This window comes from Nycticebus coucang, chromosome 10, assembly GCF_027406575.1.
Source record: "Nycticebus coucang isolate mNycCou1 chromosome 10, mNycCou1.pri, whole genome shotgun sequence".
NCBI lineage: Eukaryota > Metazoa > Chordata > Mammalia > Primates > Lorisidae > Nycticebus > Nycticebus coucang.
In genome coordinates, this window is record NC_069789.1 from 123,004,672 (window position 1) to 123,027,491 (window position 22,820).

Here is a 22,820-nt window from a genome sequence, read left to right on the forward strand (position 1 = left end):
CACAAGAGATACTCTTGCCTCAGCCTCCCAAGTAGCTGGAATAACAGGTGCCCACCACAATACCCTGCTGTTTTTTAGAGACAGGGTCTCTAACTCGTGAGCTCAGGCAATCCACTTGCCCAGAGTGCTAGGATTACAGGCATAAGCCAATGTGTACAGCCTGAGAGAAGGTCATTTTGAATGTGTTGCTCAGGAGGAGGGGGTAGGATCCAGGCCTCTGGTGGAATTGGTTAAGACTGACTTGAGGGTGAGAGGGCAACCAGTAGTTAGGAGTGTCCTCAGAGGGCTACACAGTCCCTGGCAGGCCACATCAGGAGGGAAGGTAGAGTTGTTCACCTGGACTCAAAAGACATGCACACTGGTAGAAAATTTGCATGAGTTTTACAAAGGCCAACAGTTTTTAGGGGCATACACAGGGTTCACGGTCACACACAAGAACCAAAACACAGGCCTCAGGATCACACATTCACGAGAACACACATAATAGTAAGTCACAGTCTGCTACTTTCAGGCATTAGACATGCACAAGTAAGATCAGGCATATAGACCAGGGCCAACCCATGGGCCCAAATTCCCATGCCTTGGCCAAACAACACCAACCTCACCAATATAATTTGCAAGGAGACATGTAACAGTATCACACAAGCAGCAGACATTCCTACAAACACTGTTCCACACACAGGTTTTGGAAATATTCTTTTACACACCTTACAAATTAATGGACATCAGTATTACAGTTAGCCTTGACCACAAATTGAAACCAAGCGTACACATGGTGACAAATGTTATCCCTCCGCAATAGGCACCTGAGTCATGGTGTACCCTCAGTGTATCTCACACTATGTCCAATCCAGAAACAAGGCTTCCAAACACCCTGACATGATTTTTTCACCTGGGACCTCTGTTGTCTCCCCAACATCCCAAAATGATGGAGGCCAAGACACAGGTGTAAACAATGCTTTATGGGGATAGGGCTAGGGTCAGGACAGGCCTCCAGGTAATAAATAACACATACTCGCAACAGCAGGGCCAGGCAGGGAGTTAGGGCCAAATGACCCTGGTCTCAGGCTTTGGGATCTCTTGGGGTATGGTTAAGGGTTCAGGGGGGACAGAGGTTAGCCAAGACAGAGGAAGCAGCAGCAAGCATGGGTTCCCCCTTCCCTCATGGCTCAGTCTTGCCCCAAAGCCAAGCCCCACCAGGCCAGGGAAGGGGGACAGGTGGCAGGGCAGCTTCTCCGGGGCCAGGGCAGGTTGAGATACGGCTTCCCAGGGCCTGGTCTGGGCCCCAGCCAGAAGGGCAGGGCTGGTCCTGGAGAATAGGTGAGCTGAAAGAGAAGGGTGTGGTGACCTGGAGGGAGCCTGGATCTCTTCAACTGTCATCTGTCTCATTTCTGGGTATCTTCCTGCCCTCTGATCTATGTCCATACCCAGACCTCTCTCCATACCCTTCTCTTTCTTCCAGTTTCTTAGTTGCCTATCTGACTTTCTTTTTCTCCTCTGCAGATAATTTTGAGCTTGTTTTCATGCTCACACTTTCTCTCTTTGAGGGTACCTGCATTTCCTTGTTTATTTACCTCAGAGGGATGTCTGAGTCTATAAAGGGACATTCCAATATCTAAAGGGACATTCCAATATCTAAATACCATGTCCCTACCTTTGTATCTGTGTCTCGTTAGGTTTCTGGATTGCCCTGGTTCTAAGTGTCATTCCAGTGCCTTCCAAGCTGGGGAGACACATTAGGTTAGTGATTCTCCACTCTCATTTTGACCTCATATAGCATTACCTAGGTGCTTCTAGAAATACTGAAATTACTTCAGATTCTCTGGGGTGAGTCCTGGGCATCAGTATTTTTTAAAGCTCTCTAGTTGATTCCAATGTGCAGCACTGTCTCAGTGAGCGAGGAAAATGAGTTTGATCGGCCTTGACCATTTTTTTATTCAAATAGAAAAAAACAAGGCTGGTTGTGGTGGCTCACGCCTATAATTTTAGCACTCTGGGAGGCTGAGGCTAGTGGATCCCTTGAGTTCGGAAGTTGAGACCAGCCTGAGCAAGAGTGAGACCCACCTCTACTAAAAATAGAAAACCTAGCCGGGCATTGTGGCAGGCACCAATAGCCCCAGCTGCTTGGGAGGCTGTGGTAGGAGGCTAGCTTGAGCCCAAGAGTTTAAAGTTGCTGTAAGCTATGATGCCATGGCGCTCTACCCAGGGCAACAGAGGAGGAGACTCTGTCTCAAAGAAAAAGAAAAAGAATAAAACAGAATAGAAAGTATCAGAGTTTTTCATATGTAATAAGAATCTTGTATTAGTCTATAGAGAAAGAAAGCAAATGGTGGTTGCCAGGATTGGGGGAAGGGGGAATGACTAGTTAATGGGTATGGGGTAAGAAATCCTAGCACTAGTGTACCTAGGATTACACAGTGTAATCCTAGCACTCCGGGAGGCTAAGACAGGCAAACTGCTTAAGCTCAGGATTTCCAGACCAGCCTAAGCAAAAGAGTAAGACCCCCCCATTTCTACTAAAAATAGAAAAACTAGCTGGGCATTCAGGCAGAAGCCTGTAGTCCCAGCTACTGGGGAGGTGAAGGAAGAAGATCACTTGAGCCCAAGAATTTGAAGTTGCTGTACTCTCAAAAAAAAAAAGGCTCCGTGCCCAGCACAGTGGTTACGGAGCCAGCCACATGCACCAAGGCTGATGGGTTCAAACCCAGCCTGGGCCAAAAACAATGACAACAATGACAACTGCAACAAAAAATAGCTTGGTGTTGTGGTGGGCGCCTGTAGTCCCAGCTACTTAGGAGGCTGAGGTAAGAGAATTGCTTAAGCCCAGGAGTTTCAGGTTGCTGTGAGCTGTGACGCCATGGCACTCTACCGAGGGCAACAACTTGAGACTCTGTCTCAAATAAATAAATAAAAATAAATTTAATTAAATTTAAAATAATAAATAAATAATTCTTTTTTAAAGAATACCCCTATTTATTATGTCTTTATTGTCAGGCCCCATTCTGAGCACTTATTTAATCTTCTCAATACCCATAGGAAGTGGTACTATTATTGGCCTCATTTTAGAGATGAGGAAACTGAGGGCTCAGCCACCAAAGGTACAAAGTCCTCGAAGGACAAGACAGCACTGTCCAAAGAACTCATCCTTCACTCTTCTCTTTCTTTCAAATTCCACATCCATGGGGGTGGTACCCGTGGCTCAGTGGGTAGGGTGCTGGCCCCATATACTGAAGGTGGCCAGTTCAAACCTGGCCCCGGCCAAACTGCAACAATAAACCCTACATATAAAAAAAAAAAAAAAAGAATGTTATTCTTGGCTGTGCCTGTGGCTCAAAGGAGTGGGGCACTGGCCCCATATGCCGGAGGTGGTGGATTCAAACCCAGCCCCGGCCAAAAAAAAAACAAAGACAAATTCCACATCCATTCCATCAGGAAATCATGTTGACTCTGCCTTCAAAGTAGATCTAAAATCTAACCACGTTTCCCCACAGCCACCCTGGAGCTGCCAAAGGCTGAGCATGAAGCACAGAGGGGGGAATTGGCAAGACAAACACACACCGGGGTCAGGGGAGGGATGGGACCCAATTCTGTAGAGTCATACAAGCCTATCAACAAGTTGGGAGCAAGCATGGAGGAAAAAGCAAGGCTTCTTACAGGAGGAGAGGGGGTCTACCAGGGAGAAGCGGGCAGGAATGGTGTTCCAGGCAGAAGCAAAGCATAAGCAAAGGCTCAGAAGAACAAAAAGAACTTCAGGGTGGCTGGAGCAGCCTGAGTGGTAGGGAGAGGTACAAGCTGAGGCGGCTGAGGCTGACAGGGTCCAGTCCCTGCAGAGGCTCAAACACCAGGCTGAGGAGCTTCAGCTGTTTCCCACGGACCCTGGGAGCCATGGATGGCTTTAAACAGGGAGGGACAGGAGCAGATGTGCATGTTAGAAAGACCCAGTGGCTACATCAAGAGGGACTGAGACTAGAGACAGAGACCAGGAAGGATACAGATCCATCCACTTCTCAGCCTCTCCTCTACCCACCCCCAGGTCCTGTCCACCTTGACTTTGCAATAGCCTCCTCACTGGCGTCTGGCAACCACTTCTGCTCAGAAGGTAAGTTCCCTGTGGCTCCCACCCAGGGTATAAGCTTGGGTTCACAGACCCTAACTGATCAGCTTCCCTCTACTCAGCCTTATCTCATGCTATACCTCCTGCCAAACACACAAGCCCCCACAAAAGCCAGACCGGCCTCTTCATTCTTCCTCACCCAGACCATGCAAGACCCTACCTCAAGGCACTGCACTTGCTGTGCTCTATCAAGCATGCTCTTGCCCCAGATCCCCGAAGGACTCCCTCCCCTTCCTCCTCTGCTCGAATGTCACCTTCTCAGTGAGGCTTACCTCATCACCACGTTCAAAATTGCACTCCATCCTCCCAGCCCTCCTCGCTTACTTTATTTTTCTTCACAGTTCTTACCTCTTCACTACTACATAAGTTACTTAAGTATTTTGTTTATTGTCTTGTCTCCTTATAGGAGAATGTCAGCTGCACAAGGGCAGGGCTCTTTTTGTCTGTTTTCCCCACCACTATATCCCCAGTGCCTTGAGCAGGGCCTGGCGCTCAGTAAGTAAGTGAAGAGCTACAAATGGGCAGTGAGACCCAGAGCTAGCAGTGGTCTGCAGCTGGAGAGGACAGTGGATTCCCTGCAGCCAGGAAGACAGCCCCTTCAACTCATGTATTTTTGCATCCTTCTCTCTCATTCAGTTTCTCTCATCATCACATTTTCTGTGTCTCTGTCTCTACTCCATGCTCCCCCTTTCCAGAACACCAGGAAACCACTACTCCTTGAGTCCCCAGCATCCTACCTAACTCCACAGGTCTCAGCAGCCACAGGGCTGAGGGGCCACGGCCTGGGCACTTCGAGGCTGCCGGAGTTGGCGAAGGGAAGCATCACCATACTGAATGCCTGAGCCCATCCTCTCGGGGTCTAGCTCACCTGTGGGGAAGGGGAGAGGTCATGAAAGGTCCCTTGGAGACCCGACCCCTGGCCCTGCCTTCTACTCCAGTCAGCGGGGCCTTACCTGAGTCGATCTTGTTGAGGATGGTGCGGGCACACTTCAGGAAGGCCTCCTCCACGTTCTCGCCTGTGAGAGCACTGGTCTCCAGGAACATTAGTTCTAGAGGGACAGACGCTCTTGAGGGTCAGGGTCTCAGTCAGGCCCCGTCCTCCACTCCAACTCTCACCTGCTGGCTCTCATTCTGTTCCACCCAGCCTGGCCTCCCCACATCTTTTTCCCCTGCCATGAATGTCTCCCTCCTCATATGCCCACTGAGCTCTTCCTTCAGACCTCAGCACACACAGCTCCTCTTCCACAGAGTCCTCCTTGATCTCCCACGCTGGGTCAGGTGCCTCCTGTGGGTTCCCACAGCCTCCTATGCCCTTCTCCCCACGCCCCCATCCGACCCCCTTGCCCGTACTCCACACCTTCCTACCCCCTACCCACATTGTCCCCATCCTCCTACCCCGCTGCCTGTACTCCCCATTCCACTTTTACCCTCCACCTGGGCCTCCCCTATCCTGGCTCTGACCCCTCTCCCCGTGCTTCTCCATCCAGCCCTGATCCTTCTGGTCTGTCACTGTCTGGAAATGGGTCTGTCCTTCCATACAGGCTGGGCCTAGGGCTCTCTTCATCACTGTGTCCTCAGCTCCATGTAACACAGGCCCACCAGAGTCTACTCATTAGCTCCATGACAAGGCCTCACAGTAAGTAAGTTAGAAACAGGACCCAAACCCATATGTTTCTGATGGCAGAACTTCCTCTAAATCTGGAGTTTCCAAAATGGGGGAAACAGATCCCGGCCAGTAGATACAGTTGGTTTGGCCAACACAATGTTTTCTAATGAGTTTATTCTTGCCAACCTTTGGACATGGTCTGTCAGAATGCTTCCCTTAGCACCAGTGTCTGTTAGCCTGGGATCTGTCCAATCCCATCTCTCTTATTCACAAAACATGCCTTTAAGCCAGGCGCAGAGGCTCATACCTGTAATCCTAGCACTCTAGGAAACCGAGGTGGGTGGATTGCTTGAGTTCAGGAGTTTGAGATAAGCCTGAGCAAAAGCAAGACCCCATCTCTACTAAAAATAGAAAGAAAACTAGCCAGGCATTGTGGAAGGAACCTATACTCCCAGCTACTTGGGAGGCTGAGGCAGGAGGATTGCTTGAGTCCAAGAGTTTAAGGTTGCTGTGAGCTATGACGCCACAGCACTCTACCAAGGCTGACAAAGTGAAACTCTGTTTTAAAAAAAGGAAACCACCAGGCGGTGCCTGTGGCTCAAAGGAGTAGGGCGCCGGCCCCATATGCCAGAGATGGCGGGTTCAAACCCAGCCCTGGCCAAAAAACTGCAAAAAAAAAGAAAGAAAGAAAAGGTACCAGCTTAGCAGCCGAAGTTAATCTAACACTCACTTCAGCGTGTGGAAGGCTTCCCATGGACAACCTCCCTTAACCATCACAGCCACTGTAAAGCAGAAATATGATCCCACTTTTCAGGTGGGGAAACTGAGGACCGAAGTGGTCGCACAGCTCACACATGGCAATACTCAGATTTGAACCTAGACCTCTGAACCTCCACATTCCCCTACTGGGCATAGCCACTGACAGCCAGGAAGCCTGCAGTCCCTGTGGATGGCCTGGCCTCTCCAACAGCTCTGCCTTCTCCCCTCCCCGCACCTGGCCCCCTGCACAGTTCTCACCATTCTCCTGGGCAAAGCGGGAAGCCTCCAAGAAAGTGACCTCCCGCTCAGGGTCCAGGTCCTTCTTGTTGCCACAGAGGATGACCACGATATTGGGACTGGCCAGCGTCCGGGCGTCGGTCAGCCAGGCAGCCAATGAGTTGTATGTCTCCCGGCTGTGGAGAAGGGTGAGAGGAGGGAGGCAGCACAGGAGAGTGGCGGCCACCCATGCCTTGCCCTGCCCCATCTCCTCTGTACACCTACCTGGTAATGTCGTACACAAGCAGGGCTCCAGCCGCCCCTCGGTAATAACTCCGTGTCACCGACCTGTGGAGCCAGGGGGACCCAGTCACCCCTAAGGCTGGGGTCTGCCCCGAGACTGCCCCCCTCTGTGGAGAAAGACTGGTGGTTCGGAGGCCCCCTTTTCCTGCTTGCCCATCCCCCAAAACCTAGCCTTAGTCTAGTCACCATACAATTTCTTTCTCTGCCTCTCAGCCTTTGTCTCACTTAGCTCTGTCTGTCTCTGTCTGTGAATCTCCTTGTCTTTGTCTCTCTCTGTATCTCTGTCTTTCCGTACCTCTTCTTCTTTTTTTTTTTTTATTGAGACAGAGTCTCACTTTGTTACCCTCAATAGGGTGCTCTGGCATCATAGCTCACAGCGACCTCCAACTCTTGGGCGATTCTCTTGCCTCAGCCTCCCTAGTAGATGGGACTGCAGGTTCCCACCACAACGCCCAGCTATTTTTTTTATTGTTTTGTCTTTTTTTTTTTTTGCAGAGACAGAGTCTCACTGTACCACCCTCTGGTAGAGTGCCATGACGTCACACGGCTCACAGCAACCTCTAACTCTTGGGCTTACGCGATTCTCCTGCCTCAGCCTCCCCAGCAGCTGGGACTACAGGCGCTCGCCACAAGGCCCGACTATTTTTTTGTTGCAGTTTGGCCGGAGCTGGGTTTGAACCCGCCACCCTCAGCATATGGGGCCGGTGCCCTACTCACTGAGCCACAGGCGCCGCCCTTGTTTTGTCTTTTTTGTTTAGCAGGCCCAGGCCGGGTTCAAACCCATGAGCCCCAGAGCTTGTGCCCAGCACCCTAACCACTGAGCTACAGGCGCCCAGCCTACCTCTTCATTGGTCTGTTTCTTTCTCTGTGTCTTTTTTTTTTTTTTTTCCGCAGTTTTTGGCCAGGGCTGGGTTTGAACCCGCCACCTCCGGCATATGGGGCGGGTGCCCTACTCCTTTGAGCCACAGGTGCTGCCCCCCTCTATGTCTTTTTTATGTTTGTGTCTTTAATTCTCTGTTTCTTTTGTGTCTTTTTCTTTTTTTCTTTTTTTTTTTTTTAGTAGAGACAGAGTCTCACGGTACTGCCCTCGGGTAGAGTGCCCTGGCGTCACACAGCTCACAGCAACCTCTAACTCTTGGGCTTACGCGATTCTCTTGCCTCAGCCTCCTGAGCAGCTGGGACTACAGGTGCCCGCCACAACGCCCGGCTATTTTTCTATTGCAGTTTGGCCGGGGCTGGGTCCGAACCCGCCACCCTCGGCATATGGGGCCGGCGCCCTACTCACTGAGCCACAGGCGCCGCCCTCTTTTTCTTTTTTTTAATTGAGACAGAGTCTCACTGTGTTGCCCTCAGTAGAGTACTATGGTGTCACAGCTCACAGCAACCTCAAACTCTTAGGCTCAAGGGATTCTCTTGCCTCAGCCTCCCGAGTAGCTGGGACTACAGGCGTCCAACACAACGCCTGGCTATTTTTTTGTTTTAGCAGGCCTGGGCTGGGTTCAAACCCACCAGCCCTGGTGCATGTGACCAGCGCCCTATCCACTGAGCTGCGGGTGCCACCTCGTCTCTTTCTCAGTTCTGTCACTCTGACCCTGGGTCTCTCATCATCATGTTTGCCTTTCCATCTATTCATCCACTCATCCATTCAGCATTTTATAAACATCTCCCCTTGGCCTAGTGCTATGCAGCATCTGCTAGTCCCTCTCCTGCTACATTTGTTTTTTTTAGAGACAGAGTCTCACTTTGTCCCCCTGGGTAGAGTGCCGTGACGTCACAGCTTACAGCAACCTCCAACTCCTGGGCTTAGGCGATTCTCTTGCCTCAGCTTCCTGAGTAGCTGGGACTACAAGCACCCGCCACAACACCTGGCTATTTTTTGTTGCAGTTTGGCTGGGGCCGGGTTTGAACCCGCCACCCTTGGTATATGGGACCGGTGCCCTACTCACTGAGCCATAGGCGCCACCCCCTGCTATGTTGATGGAGGCCTCCTTCCCAGTGTAGCCAACTCTCTACATTCCCTTGTCTCATCAGTCTGAGTCCTCTAGAAGTCATGTAATCACTCCACAAGCATTTATTGGGCACTTACTATGGACCTGGCCCATGTCACACTCTTGTGTCTCCTTTACCCTTTCTCTCTGTCTCTGGGCTGTACATGCCTCATGCAGTCAACCAGTACGTGAGGGCTAATTTAGCAGCTACTCATTGCTGCCCAGAAACTACACTTTTCCATGGATTGAATTCCCTCGTTTTCTCCCTGTTCTCTGTCTCTATATTTCTCAGACTCTTCTCAAGGTTTCTTTGTGTCTATCAACTTTTTTGCAGACATTTCCTGAAGACCTACGCACCTTTCTTTCCCACAACATGCCCATTTCTCCATCTCTGCGGTTACACCTGTCAGACTCTGCCTGTCCCTCTCTTCCTCTGACCTCTATTTTTCTTTGTGTCTCCTTCCCTCCTTTGTCATTCTCTTCATCTCTCTTACTCTGTCTCTTTCTCATTCCCATTGGGAGTGTGTCTCTCATGTTTCCTCTTCTTTTACCGTTTTAGTGTCTCTACACTAAATGTCTACACTCACCCCATCCCCAGCCTCACTTTTTCTACCTCTTTTTCTCTCTGTCTTTCTTTCTCTCTATCCTTGACTATATACCTGCTAACCACGATCTCTATTTCTCTTCTGCCTTGCCTGCTCTCTCACTCAGAGTCTCTGAATGACTCTGCACGTATCTCCCTCTCCCTCCTCTTTTTCTCACCCTCCCTTGGGAACCCAGCCCACCTACCTAAATCGCTCCTGGCCAGCCGTGTCCCAAATCTGTAGCTTCACAGTCTTCCCACCTACGTTGACCACCCGGGATCCAAACTCCACGCCAATCGTGTGGTTAGAGTCCTGTTTGACTGGGAGGGAGGGAGAGAGGAGACAGAGCAGGGGCTCAGAGGATCCCCCATCCTCCAAGGCCTTCTCAGTCTCTACAAACCCATTCCTACTGTGGAGGTGAGCAAAGTCAAAGAGAACCCAGCAAGGCAAGAACCAAGAAGCCAGCACTGGAGTTGTACCCATGGCCAGCCCTGCCCATTTCACCAGCTGCCCCCCACTCCCCTGTCTACAACATGCCCATCAACACAGCTCAGTGCTCCCAGGACCATTGCTAGAAACTCACACTTATTCTCAATGAACTGATGAAGGAGACATGATTTGCCAGTTCCTGCACTGCCGATCACCAGGAATTTGAAGAGGAAGTCTGACAAGATGAAGCCAAAATCAGAGAGATCCCAGGGAAAGAAAGACACAGGGAAAAAGATAGAAACCAAGAAATCATCACCGTTAGAGGGAGAAAAAGAGACACAGGCAGAAATAAAGCAACAAACTAAAGTAACGAATCATGCTTATGCAGTGCTTACCATAGGCCAGGCACAGTTCTAAAGGTTTTTACTTATATTAATGGCTCACTTAATCCTCAGGAAAACTCTATGAGGGAGGTATACTAAAAATTATTCCCATTTTCCAGATGACAAAACCGAGGCCAAAGAAGTCAACTGACTTGTGGAAGGTAACACAATTGGGCAGAGTTTAACCAGGCCAGGGGGCTCCAGAGTCCAATTCTTAGCTATTATACTTAATAGCTCTTCAAAGCCATTTATCAAGGACTACAATCTAGCCCCCTCCCCTCCTACCATCCTCTAACTCTTTGGTCTTCAGTCTATTCTCTGGAAACAAGCTGGTTCTCACCTCAGGGTGTTTGGATTTGTTCCTCTTCCTTTTGTATATTTGTTGAATTAATGCAGCTCCCTCTGACTCCTAAGTCAGAACTTCCCCACCACTGCCACCTCGTTTTGTACATAATTTTTCATGCTTTGATAATGATTTTCCAATTCTCTCTTTTTATTTTTTTCTGAGATAGAGTCTCAACTGTCAGTCTTGGTAGAGTGCTGTGTCGTCACAGCTCACAGCAACCACAAACTCTTGGGCTTAAGCGATTCTCTTGCCTCAGTCTTTCAAGTAGCTGGGACTACAGGCCGGGCTAGGTTCGAACCTGCCAACCTCGGTGTATGTCGTTCGCGCCCTAACTACTGAGCTATAGGCGCCGAGCGATTTTCCAATTCTTTTTTTTTTTTTTTTTTTGCAGAGACAGAGTCTCACTTTACCGCCCTCGGTAGAGTGCCATGACATCACAGGACTCACAGCAACCTCCAGCTCTTGGGCTTCCGCGATTCTCCTGCCTCAGCCTCCCGAGCAACTGGGACTACAGGCGCCCGCCACAACGCCCGGCTATTTTTTTATTGCAGTTCGGCCGGGGCTGAGTTCGAACCCGCCACCCTCGGTATATGGGGCCGGCGCCCTACTCACTGAGCCACAGTCTCTCCTTCCCTCTCTCTGCTCAGGATCTTGTCCCTGTTCTCAAGCTTAAGCCCCACTCCCTGCAACTAAGTACCACCACTATATTCGAGGACAATTCATTCCCAACCCCATTCCAGATTTCTCAAGTCAGATCCGCCCCAGGGTCCAGAGTATCCATTCGGGGTTGACTTCTGACATTTATAGTCAGCCCCGCCCCATTCATACTGTCCTGCTCCCTTCACGCAGGCTCCGCCCTGATCGTTAAAGCTCACCTTTTCCCTCAACATCTACCCTAAATCCCTCAAGACCAGCTCCCTCAAATCCTGCCTGGATCTATTTAACCCACGCACCAGACCCTCAGGCTCCACCCAAATCGATTAGGTTCCGCCCCAGACCTACTAAACCCCTCCCAGCATCCACTTAGGCTCTGCCCCCAAATAGCAGACTCCGCCCCTTGGTGTATAAAGCTCCGCCCCGTTCCTGTAGGCCTCATCCTTTCCCGGCCGAGACCCCAGACCCTGGCTTTGGCCAACCACCCTCACCGTAGGTCTCGGCCATGACTCGATCGCGGCCGCTAAGGGCCGAAATATGGCGCCGCGGCCGCGCCTGCTCCTCGGCTGGCAGCCGCTCCACTCCGGCTGCAGCCCCGGCTCCTTCCTATTCCCCCGGCCCGGCGCCGCCACTTCCGCCTCCACCCCCTCTCCGGCGCGACCCGCTAAGGCTGCGGGATACCAGACCACGCCTTCTAGAGGGAGGCAAAGGGGAACTCGCGGGCGGGGGGCAAGACAAAAGACGCGGATTGGTAGTGAGAGAGGGTCCGAGTAAAAAGGGGCGGGACCAAGAGGAGCGATTGGTTAAGCATACAGAAAAGGACAGCTCAGAGATCGTTCCCTGAGCTGAGGAACGGATTTGGTCAGCAGTCCCGGGGCCGAGCAGAGTCTCCGGATTGGGTAGCAGCCGACGTGGGGGCGGGAATATGAATGCAAATGAGGGGACAGGGGAAGGATTGACAGAACCTGCAAGAGCGGGGATTTTGAGGTGTCGGGACAGGTTTGGGGCCTCAAAGGCAAGAAGAGGAAAATTGGGGGGAGATGGGGTGGGGATAAATACAAATTGCCTCTAACCTCCCTTTGCAGATAATCTTTCAAGGAAACCTTTGCTCTGCTACTTATGTCCTCCTCATGGTCCGAATGGCTCATTCCTATTGTAGTGTCCTCTCGAGACCAATGGGAAGGATAACCCCCCCCAGTTGTGATGTTTAGGTTCTCCTTTGATGTATCTAAGATCTAAGCTTAGGAACCTGACCTAAGTACCCGGCTTAGAGCTAAGGGGTCTCATCAGTAACATCTGCCTAGCAACCATTGCGTTACCATATTCAGTGCGGTTGATTGGCTAGATTCAGGAACCTGGAGAAACATTTTCTTCAGACATTCCCCACCCCAAAGACGACAGCGAGAGGCAGTTTGCACTTAGTTGATGTATTTGCATGAAGTCCGGGAGGAAAATCGGCAGGGACAGCGGTAAGCTAAGCTCACTGGCAGTAGAAATCCCATTTCTGAAAAAGAGAAAGGGGAAACAGTGGAGAGAAAACCAGCAGTTAGACCACAAAGGATCTAGCAAAGGCTGTAGCCATATGGGCCAGGTTTGGTCACGCAAATTAGCGTAGAGCCCTTTAATCTTTGCACCTTCAAAGTGGACCCATTTTACAGGTAGTGATAAAATTGAGATTGGTAAAGAATTTGTCCAGTACACACACCTTGGGAGCCCCGGGTAGGAGCATCTTTGCCCATTACCACAACCCAAGGGTCCTCCCTCCAAATTCTTGCCAGCCCTCATGATACTCACATCTGTCTTCATATCGATCTTGCCAGGTTTTAAGGTCTGGTCCTCTCGGACAATGCTACTGGGGAAATAGCCCAGGCGAGCAGCGAAATCGCCATAGTAATCGCCCTGAACCTGGGGAAGAGGAGTTAAAAGCCCGGGTCTTTTAACCTGGAAAAGGAACGTGGCAAGCCCATTTCTGCTGAAGGTCTTTGCATTATCTCTTCTTGATCTCCACAGAGCTGCCTCCATCCTTGTCATTTGAGTCTCAGCTTAAATATCCCCTGCTCAAAAACCCTTCCTGACCACTAGATATAAAGTAGCCACCCCATCACTTCTTTATTAATTCTCACAGCAGCACATATTTGCAGTCTCACTCTGTCACCCTGGGTAAGTGCCATGGGATCATAGGTCTCAGCAACCTCAAACTGTTGGGCTCAAGTGATCCTCTTGCCTCAGCCTCCTGAGTAGCTGGGACTAGACACCCACCATAATGCACAGCCAATTTTTCTTTCTCTCTTTTTTTTGCAGTTTTTGACCGGGGCTGGGTTTGAACCCGTCACCTCCGGCATATGGGACTGTCGCCCTACTCCTTTGAGCCACGGGCGCCGCCTCTCTCTTTTTTTTTTTTTTAAGTAGAGATGAGATCTTGAACTCCTGAGCTCAAGCAAACCACCTGCCTCAGCCTCCCAGAGTGCTAGGATTACAGGCATGAGCTACTGCACCCAGCAATTTGCTAATATTTTTGATACCTTGCTTATCACTTGTTTCTATTAGAATACAGAGCTTGGGACCACAGCAGGTACCCTAAAATTGCTAAACAAAGTGAAAGCAGGTCACAGTATCCCCCCCATCAACTCATCTATTTCATTTTGCCACCTTAATTTCCCCTTCATGTGGAAAATGTTTTTGCTCCCACTCCAGCCCTGTTCTTTGTTCTCCAGAGACTCACACTGCCTCCCCAGAAGAGTCGCCCACGGCCCTTCAGCTTGGAGAAGACATACACAACTTGGCCCCTGTGTATGGTCAGGAAACGGCAGTCAGGGGCCACGTAGTCCTGAAGGGCCACAGCCATGGAGATGGGGTCTAGGGAAGGAATAGAAGGAAATAACAGCACATACATGGGGGCAAGACATGATTGCAAGAGGGACTTTACCTAACAATTGCAATCAGTGTAACTGGCTTATTGTACCCTCAATGAATCCCCAACAATAAAAAAAAAAAAAAAGAATCTGGAAAAAAAAAAAAAAAAAAACAGCACATACACCCCACAACACACACACACACCAACAACCCACACCCCCAATTCTCCTCTCCCCACTCTTACGGCTGCATTCCTCATCAGCACACAGCTTCCGGTCAGCCAGCTTGGGCATGGGGTGGCCCCCATCACAAGGCTCTGGGAAGGCAGACAGCAAGACAATGACACCAAGGAACACTGGGGACCAAGCCATCATGGACTGTGAGCAAGAGAGTGACCAGGGGGAGAATGGAGACTCCAATTTCCTTCTGCCCTCACCCCCCTCTGGAGCACAAGGAAACTTGTGTTCTCAGCTCTGTCTCCGCCCTAAACCAGTCCCAAATTTTGTCCACCTGGAGGCTGCTACCCAGCCAGAACCATTCCAAGGACAGGGTGTGGGCTGCCAGCCCAAGGAAATGCCCAGACAAGGCCCAAGCAGCCCAGACTGCTCCAAGTGACAGCCCCCCCACCCTTAACAATCAGAGGCCCAGTCCCCTACATTGAGATATTCAATTCCATCTTCTCTTGAGTCGGATTAGATACCTAGGCTCCTCTACTGTCCCCTACCAGGACAGAACCAAAGGAGCCTGTAGAGAAAACCACCTTGGAATGTCCTGTGCTGAGAGGCAGAACAAGGCAGCCCATTGATTACCAGGAGCAACCTCACCTCTAAAGTACTGAGTGAATATTGTACGAGGGGCCTTGGGCTAGGCAAGGTCCCACCATGTTCACTATTCCTGCTCACTAGCCACTTCCTGACTGAGTGACATGGGCTAAGCTATTTCTCTTCTCAGGGCCTTTCCTTCTTTTCTATGTAAATTGAGAATAAAAATAACCTCCAAAAGTTAAAAAGCATTCACCAAGTATACTTTAACTCACATGGCCACTCTGTGTCACCTCTGGAGGGGCTTTTATAACCCCATTTTACGTGTCAGTGGAAATGTACAGAGTTACGAACTCCTCTAAGGCTACACAGCCAGTTAAGTGGAGGGGTTGAGACTTGTCTTTTCCAGGCCCACAAACATCATGTGCTACCTCACTTCATGGGGATCTTGTAAGGGTTAAATATATCCAGCAGATTGACAGGGCATTTAGTGCAAGTCGCACAGGCTAGAATGACATGGCTTCAGCCTAGCTGCCACCTCAAACTCCTGTGCTCATGGCTTGGCGCCTGTAGCTCAGTGGTTAGGGTGCAGGCCACATGCACCAGGGCTGGTGGGTTCAAACCCAGTCAGGGCCTGCTAAACAATAATGACAACAAAAAAATAGCTGGGCTGGGGGCAGCACCTGTGGCTCAAGGAGTAGGGTGCCAGCCCCATATACCAAGGGTGGTGGGTTTGAACCCAGCCCCAGCCAAAATTGCAAAAAAAAAAAAAAAATACTAGCTGGGTATTGTGGCGGGCGCCTGTAGCTCCAGCTACTGGGAGGATGAGGCAAGAGAATCACTTAAGCCCCAAGAGTTTGAGGTTGCTGTGAGCTATGACACCACAGCACTCTACCAGGGTGACATAGTGACACTCTGCCTCAAAAAAAAACAACTCCTGTGCTCAATGGATCATCCTGCCTCAGCCTCCCAAGTAGCTGGGACTATGGGCATTGCCACAATGCCCAGCAATTTTCTTTTTCTATTTTTTGTACTGGAGATGGGGTCTGGCTCTTGCTCAGGCTGGTCTCCTAACCCCTGAGCTCAAGAGATCCACCCACCTTGGCCTCCCAGAGTGCTAGGATTACAGACATGAGCCACTTTATCCCGACAGAACTTTCCCATTTTCACCTTTTAAATAACTGGTTTTCATCAGTTTAGACTAGTTTCAGCCATATATCCAGTTTTGACTGGTCTTGGCCAGTCATGGCTGGTTTCACCTCAATTTAAACAATTTAGATCAGTTTGGATCAATCTCAACTGGTTATGACTGGTTTTGTCTAAATATCTGGTTTAAACCAGTTAGAACTGGTTTCGGCCAGTCCTAACCAATTTCAACTGGATTTGACCAGTTTACACCAGCTTGGACTGATTTTGGCCAGTTGTGGACAATTTAAACTAGTTCCAGCCATTCATGACTGGTTTTGACTGGCTTAATCTGTACTTGGACAGATTAGACCAGTTTAGTTATATAGCTCAAGGAAAGGACACCAACAGCCTCTGGTAGGGAAGACAACCATGAACAAAGACCAGGTATATGAGTGTGTGAAGTATCTGGATACTTAGAAAGGAGAACGCAATTAATCATCAGCCCTTCATATTACTGATGAAGCCACGAAATGGTAGAAGTGACTTCATTTCCCCAAGCCCAGTGCATTTATCTATTGCTGCGTAATTAATTACTCCAAAACAACAGTAGCTTAAAACCAATATTTCTTATCACTGTTTCAGTGTCAGAAATATGGATGGCTTAGCTGCATGCCTCCAGTGCTAGGCCTCCTGTAAGGCTGCAATCAACCTGTTAGCCAGGGCTACAGTTTCTTTTTTTTTGTTTGTTTATTTTATTTCATTGCTTATTTTTTATTTCTTTGCTTTTTTTGTTTTTTGTTGTTGAGACAGAGTCCCACCCTATGCCCCTGAGCAGAGTGCAGTGGGCGTGGTAGGTCACTGCAACCTCAGACTCGGGCTGTGGGCATCCGGCTGCCTCGGCCTCTGGAAGCCGATGGGATTACAGGCGCTCGCTAAGGCGCCGGCTGGGTTTTTCCATTTTTTTCATGAGTTGGGGTCTCACTCTCGCTCAGGCGAGTCTCAAACTCCTGAGCTCATGCAATTCTCCCTCCTCAGCCTCCCACAGTGCTGGGATTACAGGCATGAGCCACTGAGCCCAGCCAGGGCTACAGTTTCATCTGAAGGATGGAATGGGGGAGGATCCACTTCCAAATTCAGCCAGCCATTGGAAGGATCCTGTTCCTTGTGGGAACTAGACTGAGACCCTGTCCTCACTAGCTGTTTATTTCCCTCAGTTCCTTGCTACCCAAATCTCTCCAGACAGCTCACACAGCAGTTAGTTTCCCCAAAAGCAAGTCATCTGGAGGCAGTCTTTGTAATATTTTTTGAGACAGAGCCTACGTTGCCCTCGGTAGAGTGCTATAGTGTCACAGCTTACAGCAACCTCAACCTCTTGGGCTTAAGCAATATTCTCTTGCCTCAGCCTCCCAGTAGCTGAGACTACAGGCGCCTGCCACAACACCCAGCTATTTTTTTTTGTTGTAGTTGCAGTTGTCATTGTTAAGCTGGCCCAGGCTGGGTTTGAACCCACCAGCCTGGGTGTATGTGGCAGGAACCATAACCACTGTGCTATAGGCACCAAGCCTGTAATTTTTTTTTTTTTTTTTTTGAGACAGCGTCTCACTTTGTCATCCTTGGTAGAGTGTCATGGCATCACAGCTCACAGCAACCTCAAAACCTTGGGCTCAAGTGATTCTTTTCTTATTTATTTATTTTTGCAGTTTTTGGCTGGGGCTGGGTTTGAACCCACCACCTCCAGCATATGGGGCCTGGCGCCCTACTCCTTTGAGCCACAGGCGCCGCCCCTATTTTTTTTTTTTTAATAAAAAACAATTGTATTTACTTAGCATTCAGAATGTCAACAAAATAGCTGCAACTTTTTTTTGCAATTACAGAGTGGTATTCAGTTAACAGAACAATTATTTCGTATAAGTTGCATCAGAGACAACTGAAGATGAAAAAACCACCATCCCCATATATAACTAATTTGTGCTGTGTACCAACAAGAACCTGCTTTAAATTTCCATGCCAATTTACAACCCCCAGACTGCCCAAGGTTAGTGGCTATTGAAAATACCACCAGGACAGGGCTATCTAAAGACACATTCGGTAGTGTGTTAACTATACAAAAAAAGACACTGTACAGTTTAAAAACAAATCTTACACAGCCTTACATTTCAGTTTTTTTCTTGAAAAGGAGTGAGTTGTGTACAGGGGGATTAAATACTTATAGACAAGAAAAAAACTGTGCTAGAACCAACTTATTCATCATCATCTTCTTCATCTTCATCTTCTTCATCTTCCTCCTCTTCTTTTTCTTGCTTTTTTCAGCTTTGACGACTCCCTTTTTCGCTGCATCAGGCTTTCCTTTAGCTCGGTATGCAGCAATATCCTTTTCGTATTTTTCCTTCAGCTTTGCGGCCTTCTTTTCATCAGGCTGCTTGTCATCCGCAGCAGTGTTATTCCACATCTCCCCCAGCTTCTTTGCAACATCACCAATGGATAGGCCAGGATGTTCTCCTTTGATTTTTGGGCGATACTCAGGACAGAACAAGAAAAAGGCCCAAGGAGGCCTCTTGGGTGCATTGGGATCCTTAAACTTCTTTTTTGTTTCCCCTTTAGGAGGGATACAGGTTTTCATTTCTCTTTCATAACGGGCCTTGTCCACCTTTGCCGTATCTTCAAATTTTCCTTTCTCTTTAGCAGACGTGCTCTTCCCCCTCTCTAGCACTTCTTAGAAAACTCTGAGAAGTTGACTGAAGCATCTGGGTGCTTCTTCTTACGCTCCTCCCGACAAGTTTGCACAAAGAATTCATATGATGACATTTTGCCTCTCGGCTTCTTAGGATCTCCTTTGCCCATGTTTAATTATTTTTCCTCAGCGAGGCACAGTCGCCCAGTGCCCGTCCGGCTCTCACTTGCCCCAGCGCTGTCTCTATGGAGCTCAATGTACTGCAATGGCTCTCTTTTCTTTTTTCTTGTATTTTTTGGCCTGGGCCAGGTTTGAACCCACCACCTCGGGTATATGGGGCTGGCACCCTACTCGTTGAGCCACAGGTGCGGCCCAAATGATTCTCTTGTCTTAGTCTCCCAAGCAGCTACTACAGGCGTCCACCACAACACTTGGCTATTTTTAGACATAGGGTCTCGTTCTTGCTCAAGCTGGTTTGAACCTGCTTTGTCACCCAGGCTAGAGTGCAGTAACAGAAATCAGATCCTCTTGCCTTAACCTCCCAAGCAGCTGAGACCACAGTAACACACCACCATGCCTGGCTAATTTTGTAATCTTATTTTGGAAGTTACATCCCACCATTTTGCTGTATTCATCCAAAGTAGGTCACTAGACCCAGTTCACGCTCAAGGAAAGGAGATTTCACAAGACTGGGAATACCAGGAACCTTCTTAGAGGCTGCGTACCACATCTAAACCTCACACAGACTCACAAGGCAGCCAAGGCAACTGCCCCAGCCCACATTGTATCCCTGTCTCCCTCTGCATTCCAGCCACAGGGAGAAGCACTAAGAAGCACAATTCTATTGAACACGATGTAAATGGAACCCCTTGGAGTTTTCCCTTCTCTCAATGAGCTTACTCCCACCCCCAGATTTTTGCACTTCTTCCAGATCTTCACATGGTAGGCTGATATAGGTCATTTGGGACTTAGCCAAACAATCACTTCAACTCTGGACTTTGCTGGCCATGCTCTGCAATACTTCCCCTTCAGCTTTCATTCTCCATATTGAAGAAGAGAAAACTTGAGGCCTGAAGTTGAGTCACTGTCCAAGGTCAGAATAACAAAGTGGGGAGGATATGAACTCAGGTCTCACTTCCAAACTGCTTTAGAGATCACTGCCCAGGATCATTCTCCAGAACATCTACTTCTCTCCCAGGCAACCTGAGCTCTAAGCTGTCAAGTCCAAACATAATTTAGGGAAGAAATGGTTGGACACACACATTTAGCACGATAGGTACTCAGCAAATATGGGAGTGCTTACTAAGTGCCTGGTGGTGTGTGCGTTTGAGGTCAGGGGTGCTGAGCACTAACACATCATGGTATTAATATAGGATTCCTCTTCATAAAGGAAAGGAAACCCACAGGAGGAATATTAATTGCTAAAGAGTCCCCAGAGTAGAAACCATGAGTAGCTGACCACAAAACAAAGGTACATAATAGCTACTAGGCATATGGTTGCCATTTCCATTTGCCTGTCTGCAATTAACAGTGTCACTTAGTAAAGATGGCAATCCCTGGTCCTTCCAAACTTTCAGACCACAGAAGGAGCAAGTCTGCACTGGGTGCTCTTTGTCTCCATCACTCCTAACACTGATATGCCTCTTTTAACAGGGAGAGAAGACGGGACAGGATTGGGCTTAGAACCTTGACAGGAAACAATACCCAGATATTATGTTTTACTGCATTTATTTTATTTTATAAATCAGCTTTATTTTTATTTATTTATTTTTGAGACAAAGCTTCAAGCTGTCGCCCTGGGTAGAGTGCTGTGATATCACAGCTCACAGCAACCTCCAAGTCCTGGGCTTAAGCGATTCTCTTGCCTCAGCCTCCCAAATAGCTGGGACCAGAGGCGCCCGCCACAATGCCCGCCTATTTTTTTGGTTGCAGCTGTCATTGTTTGCCGGGCCCGGGCTGGATTCGAACCAGCCAGCTCAGGTGTATGTGGCTGGTGCCTTAGCCGCTTAAGCCACAGGCACTGAGCCTTCTGTATTTATTTTTGTGGTGAATTTTTTTTTTTTTTTTAGATATCATCAGTTTATTATAAAAGAGAGACATGGAAATTATTTACATGATGCAAGATTTCAGAACTTTAGTGGAATGGGCAGCTTCATGTCAATGCCATTTCAGTAGTGATTTATTTCAGTCTACATACTTTCCAAGAATGTCACCATCTCTAAATAAAAAATAATCCTTGTCATCTAGAACTACTTTAGTGCCTCCATATTCTGGGAGAAGAACTTTATCTCCAACTTTCACACTAACTGGTTGAATCTCTCCACCCTTTCCTTTAGAGCCTGACCCAACAGCCACTACTGTTGCTTGCAATACTTTTCCTTGAGATTTTTCTGGAAGCATAATGCCTCCTTTGGTTACAGTTTCGGCTGCACACCTTTCAACCAATACTCGGTCGAAGAGTGGAAGAAACTTTCTAAATGCTTGTCCTGCCATGGCTCCCACCTCCGTAGCCACCACTCTTTTTGTGGTGAATTTTCTACTGCTGCCAAGTGATGTTTTTTCCATTTGTATGATACGAGAATGGGTCTTAAGTTATACATATGAGTATACTTAACAATTTATACTCAACAATTTAAACTTTCCAGGACACATGTGTGACAGACTGCTAAGGAGTATCCCTCCTATTCAATCCCCCTCCCACCCCATTTTTTTGAGACAGAGTCTCATGGCAGCCAGCCCATGGCACTGCAGCAGGAAGAGCTGGGGAAATAATACCTCACCCCCACTCTCCTCTGCCTGTCCAGGCTCCTGCTAAGCTCCCAAGTCAAACAGAGCTGGTTTAGTGGGCACTTCACTGTGCAGTTGCACGGGGCTCCACACTTGGTTTAATGCTCTACTGTTGGTGTCTTAAAATTCTTGGTTTTCCGTCTCACTGTCACCCTGGGTAGAATGTTGTGGCACCATCATAGCTCACCGCAACTTCAAACTCTTGGGCCCAAGCAATACTCTTGCCTTGACTTCCCAAGTAGTTGGGACTACAGGCACCTGCCAAGACATCCCACTAATTTTTCTATTTTTAGTAGAGACTGGTCTCAAAACTCCTAAGCTCAAGCAATGCACCCACCTCAGCCTCCCAGAGTGTTAAAAGTACAGGGATGAGCCACTATGCCCAGCCCAATCTCCTTATCTGTAGCTTTTTTTTTTTTGCAGTTTTTGGCCAGAGCTGGGTTTGAACCCACCACCTCAGGCATATGGGGCTGGCGCCCTACCCCTTTGAGCCACAGGTGCCGCCCAGCCCTTCTTATCTGTAGCTGGGTACATGGCTGCCTGTCCAGAAACTATATCTCCTATGCTCCCTTACATCTAGGGCACTGCAGGGGAATTTGGGTCAGGAACCTGCCCAAAGTGTCTTGCTGGTAGCTGACCACCAAGCAGATCAGCTGTGTTTGAGGTGGCCACACCCCTATACCAACAATAGCATCATCCTGAATTCCAGACTGGAGCTCAGTCGGGGACCGCAAACTTGAACTCATGTCTCCAACCTAGACTGCCATTCCTACCACCTTCCCAATGATTTCATAGGTCACTATGAAAGTTTTGATACAGACTATGGTACATTATTTCACTTCCAGGAAATACAGTTGGCAGCATCCTTTCTAACTCATGCAAGTATCAACTTGCTTGAGTTTGTCAGTGTTGTCGGAAGGGCTTCATCTATTTCTGGCCATATGGATTTTTTCATTTTTGTGCATTGCAAAACTTTTGTAATGACCCTTATACAGTATTAAATCCCTTTCTGGCTAAAGTACCTAGAGTGGTTTCTGTGGGCTGTTGCTATGACAAATGGCAACTTTGTGCAGATTAGAGAAAGGTAAAGAAATATTTTTTCCTTAACATTGTTTTTTTTTTTTTTTTTTGAGACAGAGCCTCAAGCTGTCACCCTGGTAGAGTGTGGTGGTGTCACAGCTCACAGCAACCTCCAACTCCTGGGCTCAAGCAAGTCTCCTGCCTTCACCTCCCAAGTA

General features: G+C 48.7%; 3 protein-coding genes across 4 annotated transcripts; all 3 read right to left on the reverse strand.

Moving 5' to 3' along the window:
- Positions 1 to 941: 941 nt before the first annotated feature.
- On the reverse strand, positions 942 to 12,060 carry RAB4B (RAB4B, member RAS oncogene family). Of its 2 annotated transcripts, none has more exons than XM_053606518.1 (8): positions 11,874 to 12,059; positions 10,154 to 10,234; positions 9,776 to 9,890; positions 6,981 to 7,043; positions 6,738 to 6,892; positions 5,068 to 5,163; positions 4,852 to 4,982; positions 942 to 1,325 (listed from the first exon to the last, which is right to left on the reverse strand). In XM_053606518.1, exons 1-7 carry the CDS (start codon positions 11,887 to 11,889, stop codon positions 4,867 to 4,869), a joined length of 642 nt encoding a protein of 213 aa, XP_053462493.1. In that variant the 5' UTR covers positions 11,890 to 12,059; the 3' UTR covers positions 942 to 1,325; positions 4,852 to 4,866. The 2 variants fall into 2 exon arrangements, with proteins under 2 accessions (XP_053462493.1, XP_053462494.1); XM_053606519.1 differs by lacking the exon at positions 942 to 1,325 and adding an exon at positions 3,049 to 3,278 and having other exon boundaries at positions 11,874 to 12,060.
- A 733-nt stretch (positions 12,061 to 12,793) lies between these two features.
- On the reverse strand, positions 12,794 to 20,829 carry MIA (MIA SH3 domain containing). The gene is made up of 4 exons (XM_053606522.1): positions 14,480 to 20,829; positions 14,105 to 14,238; positions 13,177 to 13,287; positions 12,794 to 12,886 (listed from the first exon to the last, which is right to left on the reverse strand). Exons 1-4 carry the CDS (start codon positions 14,607 to 14,609, stop codon positions 12,863 to 12,865), a joined length of 399 nt encoding a protein of 132 aa, XP_053462497.1. The 5' UTR covers positions 14,610 to 20,829; the 3' UTR covers positions 12,794 to 12,862.
- A 129-nt stretch (positions 20,830 to 20,958) lies between these two features.
- LOC128596797 (10 kDa heat shock protein, mitochondrial) lies at positions 20,959 to 21,288 on the reverse strand. The gene has a single exon (XM_053606527.1). The coding sequence runs from the start codon at positions 21,286 to 21,288 to the stop codon at positions 20,980 to 20,982; it is 309 nt and encodes a 102-aa protein (XP_053462502.1). The 3' UTR covers positions 20,959 to 20,979.
- Positions 21,289 to 22,820: the final 1,532 nt, after the last annotated feature.

Coding starts and splice junctions, on each gene's coding strand:
- RAB4B (XM_053606518.1), bottom strand. Junction 9,891..10,153: donor TCAGTTCATTGAGAATAAGT/GTGAGTTTCTAG, acceptor CCTCCCTCCCAG/TCAAACAGGACTCTAACCAC. Junction 4,983..5,067: donor CCTCAACAAGATCGACTCAG/GTAAGGCCCCGC, acceptor CCTTCCCCACAG/GTGAGCTAGACCCCGAGAGG.
- MIA (XM_053606522.1), bottom strand. CDS start 14,609: ATGATGGCTTGGTCCCCAGTGTTCCTTGGTGTCATTGTCTTGCTGTCT. Junction 14,239..14,479: donor TGCTGATGAGGAATGCAGCC/GTAAGAGTGGGG, acceptor TTCCTTCCCTAG/ACCCCATCTCCATGGCTGTG. Junction 12,887..13,176: donor AGATCGATATGAAGACAGAT/GTGAGTATCATG, acceptor TCTCTTTTTCAG/AAATGGGATTTCTACTGCCA.
- LOC128596797 (XM_053606527.1), bottom strand. CDS start 21,288: ATGGCAGGACAAGCATTTAGAAAGTTTCTTCCACTCTTCGACCGAGTA.